The following is a 13,806-nucleotide window of genomic DNA, read 5'->3' as shown; positions in this document are numbered from 1 at the left end:
CAATGACAAGCCCATTCTCTTACATGCAGTATTAGACAAATTGGACGTTGAATGTGTCCTAAACATGTAGCCACGGCCAAAAGGTCAGGATAGTGTCGATAGGTTCAGCAATGATGCGTAGCATGTTCTGCATGTCCTGGGTGATTTTTGCGCTTTCTTTGTAAATTTTGGCCATTTAGAGGTTATATCAGCCACGCGAGTATAAATGGACCAAATTTGGCTAACCCGATCCGTTGTGCGGGTATTTGGGCCCAAATGGTGTGCGGACATAAGGGCCAAAATTCGGGGATTTTGGATCGGACATATTGGAGCATATGCCGGGGTCCTGAGTTTTCCCCGGAACAGTAACCAGCGTCAAAGGCAATTCACTCATAATGTGCCCACGAACGCAGGCTCCTAGAACCATCCGTCGCTATAGCATTCTCACTCCTACATCCCAGATTCATGTTTTAGAGATCACATGATATATATTTTAAGAGGATTACCACTTTGAGAAGGACCTTCCATTTTGAGAACCCGAACAAGAGGAGGAGAACACTATAGGACGGCTGGCCAATAATGTCTTCCGAGGTTCCTCCGTGCCCAGCGCTTCGCCTTGCTTCACCTTAGCGAAAAGACCGTTTAGGCAGTAGCTGGCTGTTTGCTTGTAATATTTTCATCAAGCGGTTTGTGGGGTCTCTCGTCCTCACGGCGGCAGCACCAAGTCCTCACTGCAGTGCACACAACTTTTATATAGCCTACTGTACCACTGCATGTAACACATAATACATTTTCATCCCACATGATCTTGACAGCAGCTCAACTCAAAGATGTCTTGCAGTACCACTGGCTTGGTAACATCACTGCTTGAGAACGGCAAGAATGAATGCATTTGATAAACCATTTAGTTGACGATGAGAAGGGCATGACGGAAAATGAACACCAGGTTGTTACTGTAATAAGTACAGGCACCATGCGAATTGTGCAGGAGTTAGGACGAGAGACCTCACAAACCGCTTGATGAAAGTATTATAAGCGAACAGCCAGCTACTGCCTAAACGGTCTTTTCGCTAAGGTGAAGCAAGGCGAAGCGCTGGGCACGGAGGAACCTCGGAAGACATTATTGGCCAGCCGTCCTACAGCGTTCTCCTCCTCTTGTTTGGGTTCTCAAAATGGAAGGTCCTTCTCAAAATGGTATGTCTCTTAAAACATATATCATGTGATCTCTGAAAACATAGTATGTAGGAGCGAGAACGCTGTAGCGACGGATGGTTCTAGGAGCCTGCCACGAACGTCACAAACCAGTTCTGGATTGAATTATTGGCAAATGCCGCGACGGGTCTGCGCAGAGTACATTCGAAGTATCACAGATGTTGTTTTGGCAACTTTCTATCTATCCCACTCCCCACACCTCCAACCCTACACATTCAAACAAAACGTTGTCACCCTGTCGCGGGCCAGCAGCACACAACGGTTCATTGTTGAACGTAGGGCACGTCGCAGACGACCCATCGGTCAGACTGCTCTCGATATAGAGGCCGTAGTGGCCATCACTGCAGGGGACGTGTCAGAGTTCGACCGCAGCTTGCAAGCATGAACGCACCCTCCACCAAAGGACATGTAATCCGACTCGCATAGCGCGACGTAGTCATTCTTTCCCGACCATTTGTATATCTTCAGCTGGTTGTCCGGTATCCGCTTCCACAGGAACCTTGAGAGAATAAGCATCAGATGAACCAGGAACGCTGTCGGAGCACCTACGATTCGCCACTACCGAAGTATGCCCCTTTCGATAAGTGGATACCCTCTCCCATCCACGCACCGAACACGGCGTTCCTCGAATCCCGCAAAATGACAAGCGCGCCCCCTGTATGGTTCTGACAACGCATGTAGAGCGTGTTCAGGGAGATGCCATTCTGGTCCAAACTGTAAAGGAGTAACCATGACCGTGGTAGACGGGCCAGCGCCGGGAAATGCGGTCGTAGCTGGGAAGTATGATGTTAGTGACAGTGCTCGAAACCACGCAATGAAGGGCTCGCCATGTCGGCCAATTCCACAGTCAGGACAGGGATAGTGATGTCCTTCCGCCCTACAAGCCGCACGCTCTTCTTGTCCAGATTGCTTCTGTCAAAATCGAATCCCTTATCCCAATCCCGGTCACCTGCGAACCCAGGAGCCCCGGACGCGGGCACAAACGCGTGCGAGGCGAATGGAGTACCATGTGTGATGGCGTCAATGCCGGGGACCATTTGTGGGACACGGACCGGAAGGGAAGGAGGGAGACCGCTCAGCGTGTCGACAAGTTGAGACGGGAGAGTTGCCGGCAAGGTTCGCTGATGAATGCGCGAAGACGACGAGCTTGAAGAGCTGGAATCGCTTTGATCATGCCTTTCCGCTTCTGACGCGGCCCGTCGAGGCGGGGGCGACCGAGCTGCAGACGAGAGGAAGGAGGACACCCAGCGGGAGGGGAATGAAGAGGGAATGAAGAACGATTGCGCGGGTTGGATCTCTGGTTTGGAAATGCGGGTCGGTGATGAGGGTGGTAGTGATGGTGAGCGAAGAGGTGGCGATGAGGACCGTCCTCTGCTGCGATCTTTCATATATTTGCGAGAACTTGTGGGCCGTGGTGAGTGCCTCTCACTTTCTTCAGAGCTGTCGCTGGATTGACACGGAGGTTGTTCTGCTGATAAATGCAGGCTCTCCGCAGAGTCCGGGTCAGACGGGGGGATCGGTGTTGATGTTCTTGATGCACTGGCGCTGGCGCTAGTTTGCAAGAAGTACAACGGATCGTCTTCATGATTCAACAACTCCTCCAGCAAGTCCTGCTTGTTCCTCTCAGTTGCTTGTATCGCATTGACTGCGACATTTCCCAGGAAATCAATATTCTGGATGGGAGTGAATGGGAGAAAGTCAGGGTTAGAGCCGGAGGAACGCAGAGGATCGTCCGAGGACGGCACTGAGACGAATGCTCCAAAGTCTGAATCTACAGACTGTGTGCGTGCACGATGGCAGTACGATTGTGTGAGGGTATCAGGTGTGTCACCGAGAACTGGTGTGAGCGTGGGCGAAGGCCTTGGCGTTGGTGGCGAGAATAACGTAGCGAACAAGTCATCCTTTCCTTCGTTCATGCGACCTTGAGAGTCGTTTGGAAGTTGGATGAGCGGAGGTATCGGTATTTGTGTAGACATGACGGGTGTCTACCGCAATGGTCCGGCGAGATTGGCATAGGGTCGAACGCCCTGAGTGTGAAGGTACCGCACAAGAAGTATAACACGGTGCTGTTTCTCAGGAAATACCCGTATTCCTGCCTCAGGTCCGCCCCAGGTCCGCCTGCGGCAGTGGAAGCTGTCGAATTCGATAAACGGCACATATGGGGCGAGGCGATGAGAGAGACGTACGATGGGAAATGTCTTACAACAAGCCACGTTAATTCTGTGCCCAATTAATATGAATACCTGCTCACGATGGGCGCAGGACGAAGGGAGAAGGCAGCTCTATAAGGACTGTAACGGACCGAGGTGGTTGTGTTGAACATGCGGAAGCTCGAGGCGCTGTTTCAGGGAGGATCTAATCTTATCTTGGGGCTCTCACGCCTCATACCCTCTTGTGCGTCTTCTCTTCTTGAAGCCGTAGAACTTGCATTGCGATATTCCAGCTCCACAAACTCAAGACCGGGAGAAAGCCAGAGCACAATTGAGAGAGGTGGTACCGGTGAGACACTGGTTGAAGCGGATCTTATCTTATCTTATATTCCATGCTGCGTCACGCCGGGTGCTGCGGTAAGGCTCCTTGTTGTTACTACTGCCGCCTGCCATGCTCCTGGTCCTGCTCAATGTCCGCTAGATCAAGCAGCCCTCGCCGCTCATCTCGCTCTACTACACCTTTCTGGAGAATGTCCGTCGGACAGAAACCAGCTACAGGCATATCGTTAGTTTACGGCCAGCCTGAACATGCTTCGCCCCTCCGCTCTGCCATGGATCATCTTCCACTGTTGGCTCATAGCGATACTGCTAGTATCATGACTCAAGACAAGACTACATTTCAGACAAATGGATTTGAGTCTCCTACTTCTGCAGTCAGACCGCGTGTTGAGGAAGCGGAAGACGAGGATCGGACGCGTAAACGTTCCAGAGTGGATTCTCTTGCATCTGGTTCTGATGAGCATGATGTGAATGTACCGCGCGAAGCAGACGTGCCCGTCACAGAAGGTACCGGGAAGGGTGAGTTTACTATCACGATTCATATAACCGTTTCGTAAGACTGAGCATTGGCAGCCCAAGCACCATCACCACCACCTCATGACTCCCAGCCCGTCTCGTCGCCAGAGATATCAATACAGACACCGGCACAACCTGTCACTCAAACTCAAACAGTGGAATTGGCTGACGCAGGCGTGAAGAGAGCTACTATCTCGTACAAACCGTCATGTCTCTCGTGGTTCGGATCGCGTCCTCGAACGAACGCAACAGAGGTGCTCATGAAAGCCACAGACGATATTGTTCCTGCGGCATCTGATACCCCACTGGTTGTACAGAGATCTAATACATCACCTCTACAGAATATAGTAGAGACTCAATCGCCGCTTCCTACTGTGGATACCACTACACCACATAATACCGTTACCGCCGGCTCGCAATTTCAGGCATCTCCAACTTCTATTCAAACAGAATCCGCAGTTTATCCCGAATCAGTGAGGCAGTTGTACATTCAGACAACGCAGAAACCACAGGCTCGTCCGATGGAACCAATGCTATCGACCAGAACCGTTACTTCTGTAGATGACGAAGTGCCTGGCCCGAAACCCAGCTCTTTATCAAGCACCCCATCTGAGGCGCTTCCCGTGTTAGTACAGAGTGAGGACGAAGGAGAGCGAGGCCGGAAGCTCGCCATCGCCTCGTTGAACCCATCCTCCAGCAGGTTCACGCTCAGGCTCCCTCTCCTCGGAAGGCCCAAAGTTCCACTCGAACAGATAGCCGTGGTAGCACAGGCAGGTGAATCTGCAGGGCCTCGAGAGAGCGAGCCCGTGCCAGATGCCTCTGGGAGAGATACTGGTACGTTTCTTGAGATGTTTGTATGGTGAAGTAGATTGACGCCGTGCTAGATGCACAGCCCTCGGTGACGTCCCTGGCCCTGGTCGACGGAAGCCTCAGTGTCGAGCCGTCTACGAGTGCGACCCAAGAGCTATCATCGGTTGTATCAGCGTCGAATTCTCCCGTCGAGGCGGTTGCGTCACAAGAGCCTTCGTCCTCAGCAGATGTCAACATAAACGAAGTAAGCGCAAATCCAACTCCCGCATCTTCCTGGTGGGATTATGTAGGATGGGGTCACAGCCAGCCTGTTCAGGCTGATCAGCCAGACCCGAAGCCGGAGCAAACGACCACAGGCGGCGACATCAACATTATTGCTACGGATACTTCTACACATGTGTTCCCGAAAGTGCCATTTAGCCCTTCAACTTCGCAAACACCAATGACTCCCACACCTCTTGGGTCTCTCTCGGCAACAACTCAAAGTGCAGAAATTACCAAAGCTTCAAGCCTACGAGAGGCGGTGCAACGCCGCGAAGAAGCTTTGCCTGGCAAACCGACGCCTTCAGAACAGGAGCCAGCCTCGGCATTCCCTGAACCCGTGAAGAGTGAGCGCTCGACATGGTACTCCCCCTGGGCGTGGTACGCGACTTCTCCGGTGTCCCCTCCGTACGATAGCGCTCTGTCGGGGGCAACCGCTACAGGAGCAACGGCAAACTCAGAATCGGGCGAGACTGCGAAGATGGAGTCGGAGGTCGTGAAGACACAAGCACTCGCTCGCGATCATCCCGCACCGACTGTCGTTGCAGAGTCCAGTCGAGCTCCTCCGCAGGTTGATCCCCCACCCGTCGAGCCGAAGAACCCCATTGAATCGTCAGTGTCGACACATCGCTCGGGATGGGCCACGTTCTTCATGTCGCGCGCGCTCGTCACCAAGTCCGTGTCGGACGAGCAGAAAGACCGGGACGAGAACGGCATGGAGATCATGAACTTGGACGAGGACGGGGACGCGCCCAAAGCCCCGTCGGATCCTATCATCATAGCGCCTGCGAAGCCTGTGCAGCAGCTTACTTCGCTGTCTCCGAAGGCGTCGTCGTCTGCATTTGTCAAAGACAAGGTTCGGAAGTCAGAGACGTCCCCGCTGTCCGACAAGAACACCCGTGAGGCGCTGAAGCCGAAGACGCCCCGGTCTATATCCCCAACGCCGTCGAAGGCGCCGAGCGTGTCGTCTACTGCGCCTCGCCCGCCTAACCTTGTCTTACCCGGGTTCGAGGAGATATTCCATCTTCCGCCTCGCTCGACTTTCATCCCCATCTCGAAGGCAGGAAAGTCGAAGTTATCGCAGACACTCTCATTTGTCAGCGGAGCGCTATTCTCCAAGGAGGAATCCGCCCAGGGCAAGGGCAAGGGTAAGGATAAGGGAAACCCGTTCCTTCATTTCGGAAAAGAGTTACCGAAGGCTTTGGATGTCGTCGGTGAGCAGCTGAACTCCTACATCATGAGCGGTGGGTGTAGGGTGGTCGTGATCGGTGTGGCCGGTTGGATGCCAGGTAATGCCCGTTCAGAGCGGTAACGTGTGCATGACTGACGTTCTGACCAGGAGCCGTCACCAGAACTATCGCTGGCGGAGTAAGTTCCGAAGCGCACGCATTGTTTCGTGAACCAGTCCTGACGTCACATTATCTTTGGTAGTTGCCGTCCTCGAGCACGAAGTTCGTCAACATGACTTGTCAAGCATTGGAGCGGTTCGAGCAGCAACACGGGTTCAAGTTTAAGAAGATAACCAAGATGCCCCTCGAAGGGGACGGAACGATAGAACGGAAGGTGTCTAAGTAAGCAACTGGTCTGACCGCGATGAAACATCCGTTAATGTGCGCCCCTTTCAGAGTGCACCAACATCTTCTTTCTAACGATGAATGGATGGAAGACCTACACGCGGCGGACGTCATTTTTGTCGCAACTCACTCCCAAGGATCTATCGTATCCACCCATCTCATTGACATGCTAATCCAAGACGGCCATATCCTCACCACTCGCAGTGTCGATATTTTGACCGAAACGGCTGCTACGATTGCACCTGGTGGTGCAGCTTCATTGTCGGCCACGCAAGCTCAGCGAGTTTGCTTCCTTGCACTGTCGGGAATACATTTAGGTCCATTGCGATACTTGAAGATGAGCTCCTTGCTGCAACCATACATACAGGTGAGTTAGGCCTCCTCGCCGGCCGCAGGCAGCACTTCTCATGGATTTTGACAGTACTTTGAGAATTCCTCGGCCAGCGAGCTCTTCGAGTTCCAGGTAAATGTCATTTCTACGTCCGACGTGGCTGAAGCATCTCACATTGTGACGTCAGAATACAGAATCACCGCTCTCCAAAGCATACACAAAGGCGTTAAGCAACATTCTTGATCATGGTGTGAGTCAGCACGAGACCCTTAATATCGAACACTGGCTGAATGTGCACGTCAACCGCAGACGAAAGTGGTCTTTATTGCCTCTCTTAACGATCAGGTGGTGCCGATCTATTCGGGCTTATTCAGTGCAGCGTCGCACCCTCGGATCTTACGCGCCTTGTACATTGATGGCGATGCATATCAGTGCGCTGATTCTCTGCATTTCAATATCCCACAGGCTGACCAAGAGTCCGCCAATCTGTAGCACAACCGATTTCCTTACTAATCTCCTCATCTTACTTGTCCGCATCATGAACGCAGGCCTTTCCGATGGAGGCCTCCTGGCCCATCTCTCCGAGGCCACGGCCGGTAGTTTGAGCGGAATCGGACACTCGACCGTTTATGAGGAGCCGGAGACGTTTTCGTGAGTGTGGGGCGGGGCTGACTGTGACTATGATGGTCTGACTCTCTGTGCAGTTTGGCAGTTAACTATTTCTTCCTCGCGAACGATGGCGACAGCCCTGCAAGTCTTTCCGTCCAACCATTCGACGCTGTCGTGGAGCAGAACGATTACGAGGTACGTGTCTCGATCTGACGGAGTGCTTGACATTTACCTTTTCGGTGTCAGATTCCTTGGTCGCTCCGCGACATGATCGCCGACGAGCGAGTGGCGTACTTCTTCGCACACGAGTTCGCCCAGCTCCGCGACACATTTGACGACTGGCAGCCCAAGACGACCATCCTTCGTGATGTCAAGCGGAAGCTCCAGCCTATTCAGCGTCTTTCTGCTATCGTCTCACATACCACCAGCAAGCTCTGATTGTACAAGGCTTTGGAACCGCCCGCACGCCATTAGATTCACTACGGACTATTGTCGCATTGCACGTCACTTCACATCCACGGGTTTATACGCATACTGTATCATTTACGCATTGCATCCAGACATACCACTAACATCGCAGTGAAATGAATGACGAGTTGAATTTTGCGAAGCTGGAGGTCTCAAATCACCCCCGGTCCAGCATATTAAAGATGTTCACGTGGACACATCCCTTTGACGCTACAATTTCCCCACCACCGACCAACCCATGAGACGCCGCTACGACACCACACTTCCTTGACAGACCCCTTACGTTTGAGACTGTTCACCTGCTCACCTGCTTGCAGTATAAGTGCATAGATTTCATTGCTATCATCGAGCGTCCTAGCATCCCGCCGTTGTCAACAAGTCCGTCCGAGCTCAAGCACAGCTTCAAAAGACACCGTGTCAGCGGCTTCAACTGCGTCGATTCAAGTGTCGGAATGAAAGATCATGAGATGTCGTTACAGACAAGATTGTAGCATAAGGAGGTAAATCGGTGTAGTCAGGTAAGATATATCGCAAGCATCACGCGTCGCTCTGGATGGAAGCTTGAGGATGGTATCTGCAATGCGCGTGTCGTCGAGGTTCGGTCTCCGATGGCGTTTGTATGTACACCGGGCATACGGTGGGGCGCTAGAACCACCCGTGCACGCATCATGGAGTTGAAAGAACACTGCAGAAGGCGGTTGCAAGTCATGTGCTCGTGTATTGCGCAAATACAATTCACGTACGGATGAGAAAATGCCGTATAGAACACGTCCTTGTTGATAGGTCGGGTCGTGCCCGGGAGATTACTCCATAGGAAATGGCTGATAACGCGCTATCAAATCCTGATTGAGCAGGCCGCTCATAGTACGATGAAAACCGAATGGAGCTATGATGCCCCAGCGGCGAGGTCATGGATGCACTTTTGCGGAGGTTGGGCAGCCTGTATTTGGCACCGGGGTGCGGATATGGTTACTTCGCTTCTGCCGAGCCTTGAGCATCGCTGCGGAACCGGTTCGGACTCTCGCTCTCCATGATCATCCCCCTTGGTTCTCGTGCTGCATAGCCGAAGCGCCAGTGATAAAGGCAGAACGGTAGACGCCCGGATCCACAGATGTACCTGGGAGAGACTTAACCCACATGGCGCGACCACTGTGGACAACCAGGTTCGTAATAACGGACAGTGGTGCTGAGCTGCCCGGCAGGAATCTGTATGGATCGGTGAATATCTGCGAGGCGTTATCGTACCTGTTCTCAGCCGCTAGGCCCGGTTATTGGCACGGGCTGGCTGCCCGACCACCACGGCACGCGCTGCATATAGAGAGCTGAGTTTGGGTTGGATATATAAATCCAGGGAGGTACGAACGAGAGGCCACCCCAAGAGCGAGGGAGGGCCCACGTCCGAGAATGCCTGCGCCGGAGACTGCATCTCAAGGCGGCGCAAACCCAGTGTTAGGACATGTGTAGGTTTTCATGACAATGGGGATCTGAGACATTGAACACTGAACCTGTAGGTAGGAACACCATGGTGGACAGCTTGATAGCCAACGTCAACCCGGAAGAGCAAGTGCGCTGTTGACGAAGCTGGAGACAGATGACTGACTGCGTTTGATGAGCAGTCTTCGCGTGATAGTTAGAGGGATGATAGCGACGACGCCTCCTTCTGCAGCCTCGGCATTCACTGCTGCTGCGCGGTATCGGTTGGTGCATGTGAATGCGACGGCTCTGCCGTCGCCGGCGAGTCTTTTCGCAAGACGCAATCCAGACGGCATGGCTGTCCCGACAGTGGAGTTGCAGACCACCCTGGCGCGCGTTCGTGCGCTGTATGGTTGCGGGATGGGCTTCGCGAGCCTACGGGTTCTAGCAGGAGTGGTGAGAGCTACGGTGGGCCTTCGGTGGAAAGAGGGAAGCGAGATAGAGGATCTGCTTGCGTCCGTCGACTCAGACATTTGCCAAGGTATTCAGAGTTCGAGAGAAGAGATGGAAGGAGGTAGAGTGAGTGACCTGGAAACGGCGCGGGATGCGGTAAATGAGTTGCGATCTGCGGTGAAAGAGAGCTTGCAAGACGTAGAAATATGGGGAGGGGACTATCCGTTCGAGCGAGGGGAGGTAAGTCTGGATTTTTGGAAGATGTAGGCTAGGTCACTATAGCATAGTTTATCATACTACGGCGTTCACATTGTACTAGTGCACAGCGCGCACTGAGTACGCGAGTCTACATTTTCAGGCTACATCGCGGAGTAAGGGCACTGACTGAAAGAGCTGAACACCGCGCCTGCTGTGGATCTGAGATCTCGCTTGTCGGTCAAAAGACTTGGTAGTCAACGTTGTCGACGTTCTGTTGCGAGTCTGCGCCTGCGAGCGGACTGAACAGCATCCTCTTTCTCTGAATGTCGCTGCGAATGCTCTGCGCGCTGTCCCTGTCTTGCTGTCCGTCTGCGCTCGTTACCACACCTCTCTCTCTCGAGCATATCCGGACGAAGCCATGAAGAGAGCCTCCTCTGCCTCAGATATCACCCTGGAGGTGCCTCAGCAACCGCGCTCGTCGCAGTCGCACATTCCAGTCATTACACCCCGACGGTCCCAATCATCTCTTCCAAGTCCTGCCACTTCGTCGATGTCCTCTGTCCACCTAGGTATCGTACCTCCTCCTCGACACCTCTCAGTCAGTGGTAGCCCATCTCCCCGTGCGTCTACATCTAGTTCAGCCGCATCGTCCTCGACCACTCCCGCTACCTCTTTCCGTTCCTTTCGAAATCTACTTTCCTTTGGTCCCTCCAAGCCAACGTCCTCCCCCAGCATCGTCGGCATACCCAAGAGCCCTTTCTCAGGCTTTGCTTCTATTCGCCGCTCTATTCATAGTGAACGAAGCGTTTCCGCTCCTGAAGCACGTCGGGGACATTCTCTGGTTCTCGAAGACTCTCCTGTCCTCTCAATAGACCTCCCTAATCCGGGCTTGGGGCCCTTGATGCACGAGCTGGATTTAAAGGCGAGTGTAAGCCCGGACAGAAAACCTTCTGACCCGACTCACTTCGTCCCTGCCATGCCGTCCGTGAGGACTGACGCTCAAGGTTCGTACTTGTTCCGTCCCTTCAGCCATCCCTTCTCATTACAGTCCTCTAGCGCCGTTTGAACCTACGTTAGTGTTCTCCGATCTTTCGACAATCTTGGAGTCCGACACTTCTGGCATATCGAGGCATCTCCCGATTCCGGACGACTCAGTCGAGCTTGACCATTCGACACCAGGTTTCTCGTCCCCATACGTTTCCGCAGATACGGATCTGCCCTCCTCGCACGCTTGCTTCGCGCAACACAGCTTGCATAGAAGCTCACATCCCCGATTGTCTCTCAGCACCTCACCGCTCGATTTGTCGACATCCAAAGTAACCCACGAGGTTATGGAGGCTCTGTCCGAAACAAGTCAAAAGGAAGGCTGGCTCAACGGCGTTATCGTCGACGATACCACCGACAAGCATACCGGTTTGGCCAAGGCGAATCCTTCGCAGGATGCACACGACAGTTTCAACTTGAGCGCTTTGGACCCTGATCTTGCAGCTCTCCTGAGTCCTAATACTCTCATGGGGACAGAGCCGGCGCTGATGCTAGCCTTGGGCACCCTCCCCACACTTGAATTGATCCCATTCAAGAACGAAGCGAGCACCTTGCTACCGTCCGCTCAGCTGCAGGGCGAGTCCCCGCGGCGACCGCCTTCCTCTCCCCCTCCCTCTTCATCTCCCCCATTAACTTTTCCTCAACAGTCATCCCCTGTGCGCCGGCCTGCTCAGCTCCCCAGAACCGTCCCGTCCACCTTCCCGTCGTCCTCGTTGCCCCGCCTCACACGTTCTGCCTCCGACCGGCCTACCCCGCTGGAACCCTCCACCGCACTAAATAACTCCTCCGGGCGCGCGATGTCGCACAGCCCGGAACGACCGCCCGCGAAGCCTGTAGCTGAGGAGCAGATGCTGCCGTCCACCACCCGTCCAACGTTCCCGCGCAAACAGCACACCGGTGGCGACAATGCGGCGAGAAGGCCGGCACTCTCTCGTCTCGTTACTCCCGCATGCCCGAATTTGGCGTCCACACCCACCTCGAGTCCTGCACGTCAGGTAAATGCGACCCCGCCGAACACATGGGAAGCAGGATCGGTCTCACCGACCTCGCGCCCCACTTCGTCCGTAGGGACGGCCTCCAGCCGCCTGCAGCAACCTCGTCCCAGCCTTGACGGCGAGCGTCAGAAAATGACTAGGCTGCGCACTCGCGACAGAGGCGCCAGCTTCGTGGAGCGCGGACTCTCCCCCGATCTGTCTCAGCCCGCTGGGCGCTCCGTTGGCGAATTGCTCGGTCCGCGGACGGCGAAAGTTTTCGCTGCTGCCGGTCTGCTGGATGTTGACAAAGAGGGCAGCAACGGAAAGCTCACGCCATCGCGCCTCGGGACCATGCGGAGCAGCATTGACCGTGATTTGCGCTCGCGGTATACGCCCTCGAAGCTGGCCTTGTCTGGGGTGGGGTCGAATTCGTCGTGGGGGCGCCGCCGGAGCGGAAGCCTGACGCAGGTGGCGGAATCTGCGTCTGTGCTCAGCGGCCCCTTCACAGAGAGCGTGTCAACGCCACGCACCACATTCTCGAATACGTCCACTGCGCCGACATCCATCTCGGCGTCGTCCTCCACTATGCAGTCCGAGCTGCAGCTCCTTCAAGAGAGGCATTCCCTCGAGACGGGCACGCTGCTGAGCGCCCTCGCGGACTCCCAGTGGACTACTAGACTCCTTCGGGAGGAAAACGGGCAGCTTCGAGATCGCCTGGTCTATCTCGAAGAGCGGCTTGCGAATGCGGTCGAGGAGATTCGGAGGCTGCAGTATACCACTCCACATTATTCATTGCCAGCAAAAACGACCCACCAATGTTATGCTGACTCTACCTCGACAAGCTGCCCAAGCGGTCGCGGACAGGCGCGATTGCACTTGTTCAGGCAGCCTAAGTATGAAGTGTCGTTCGAGCAGCCCTCGTCGTCCCCCGAGCCTGCTAATACGACCCCAGGGACGCCGTCTGATGTCCGCATGTTCACTGACACGCGGCATAAGCGTATGAGCAGCTCGTCGTCCCTTTTTCCAGGCCCACCGAGCAATATGTCTTTGATCATGCACGAGGACGACCTCACCGACCACTCGGCGGGATTTTCGCATCACTCGGTCTCGCCATCCTCGCCAACGCTGGTCCTCGCCAAGCTCAGCGGTGGCAAGCAGAGCCATGGGCCGAAGCATGTCCGCAGTGCGTCGCTCTCGTCTGGCGCAAACATCTCACCCACCACAGCCAATTTTTCTGTGGTTACTGACTCACCGGGGAGCTTGTATCTTCGGCCAGAGCACGAGAAACTCCTGGGAGACATGCCGAGCCTCAATCTCTGCGCGCAGGAGGCCGATGCTTCTGAGGAAGATGGGGAGAGCTAGCACTGGCCAGTTAGCTTGTTTTCATTCGGCATGTATAAGTTATTCCTGGGACTGCATGCTTTCGTACTTCGTAATTCTTGTGTCTATGTTGTTCCATCGCATTCATGTGTTAC

The 13,806-nt window shown here is 54.3% G+C and overlaps 4 protein-coding genes across 4 annotated transcripts; 3 read left to right on the top strand and 1 right to left on the bottom strand.

Annotated features, from left to right (window-relative positions):
• Window positions 1–1,372: 1,372 nt before the first annotated feature.
• On the bottom strand, window positions 1,373–3,167 carry SCP_1004310 (hypothetical protein; the record flags this gene model as incomplete). The annotated part of the gene is made up of 4 exons (XM_027762296.1): window positions 1,373–1,532; window positions 1,583–1,690; window positions 1,741–1,964; window positions 2,019–3,167. The coding sequence occupies 4 exons, from the start codon at window positions 3,165–3,167 to the stop codon at window positions 1,373–1,375; spliced, it is 1,641 nt and encodes a 546-aa protein (XP_027618097.1).
• A 704-nt stretch (window positions 3,168–3,871) lies between these two features.
• Window positions 3,872–8,219, top strand: SCP_1004300 (predicted protein; the record flags this gene model as incomplete). The annotated part of the gene is made up of 12 exons (XM_027762295.1): window positions 3,872–4,199; window positions 4,254–5,030; window positions 5,081–6,556; window positions 6,607–6,635; window positions 6,699–6,838; window positions 6,893–7,208; window positions 7,263–7,304; window positions 7,360–7,422; window positions 7,482–7,603; window positions 7,665–7,823; window positions 7,877–7,976; window positions 8,028–8,219. 12 exons carry the CDS (start codon window positions 3,872–3,874, stop codon window positions 8,217–8,219), a joined length of 3,744 nt encoding a protein of 1,247 aa, XP_027618096.1.
• Window positions 8,220–9,887: 1,668 nt separating this feature from the next.
• Window positions 9,888–10,382, top strand: SCP_1004290 (hypothetical protein; the record flags this gene model as incomplete). The annotated part of the gene is made up of 1 exon (XM_027762294.1): window positions 9,888–10,382. The coding sequence occupies one exon, from the start codon at window positions 9,888–9,890 to the stop codon at window positions 10,380–10,382; it is 495 nt and encodes a 164-aa protein (XP_027618095.1).
• A 349-nt stretch (window positions 10,383–10,731) lies between these two features.
• On the top strand, window positions 10,732–13,693 carry SCP_1004280 (predicted protein; the record flags this gene model as incomplete). The annotated part of the gene is made up of 2 exons (XM_027762293.1): window positions 10,732–11,317; window positions 11,370–13,693. 2 exons carry the CDS (start codon window positions 10,732–10,734, stop codon window positions 13,691–13,693), a joined length of 2,910 nt encoding a protein of 969 aa, XP_027618094.1.
• Window positions 13,694–13,806: the final 113 nt, after the last annotated feature.

The sequence above is a fragment of the Sparassis crispa genome, assembly GCF_003851025.1.
Source record: "Sparassis crispa DNA, contig_000009F, whole genome shotgun sequence".
NCBI classification, from domain to species: domain Eukaryota; kingdom Fungi; phylum Basidiomycota; class Agaricomycetes; order Polyporales; family Sparassidaceae; genus Sparassis; species Sparassis crispa.
The sequence above is the reverse complement of the archived record's forward strand: the minus strand, read 5'-3'. Positions and strand labels throughout refer to the sequence as shown.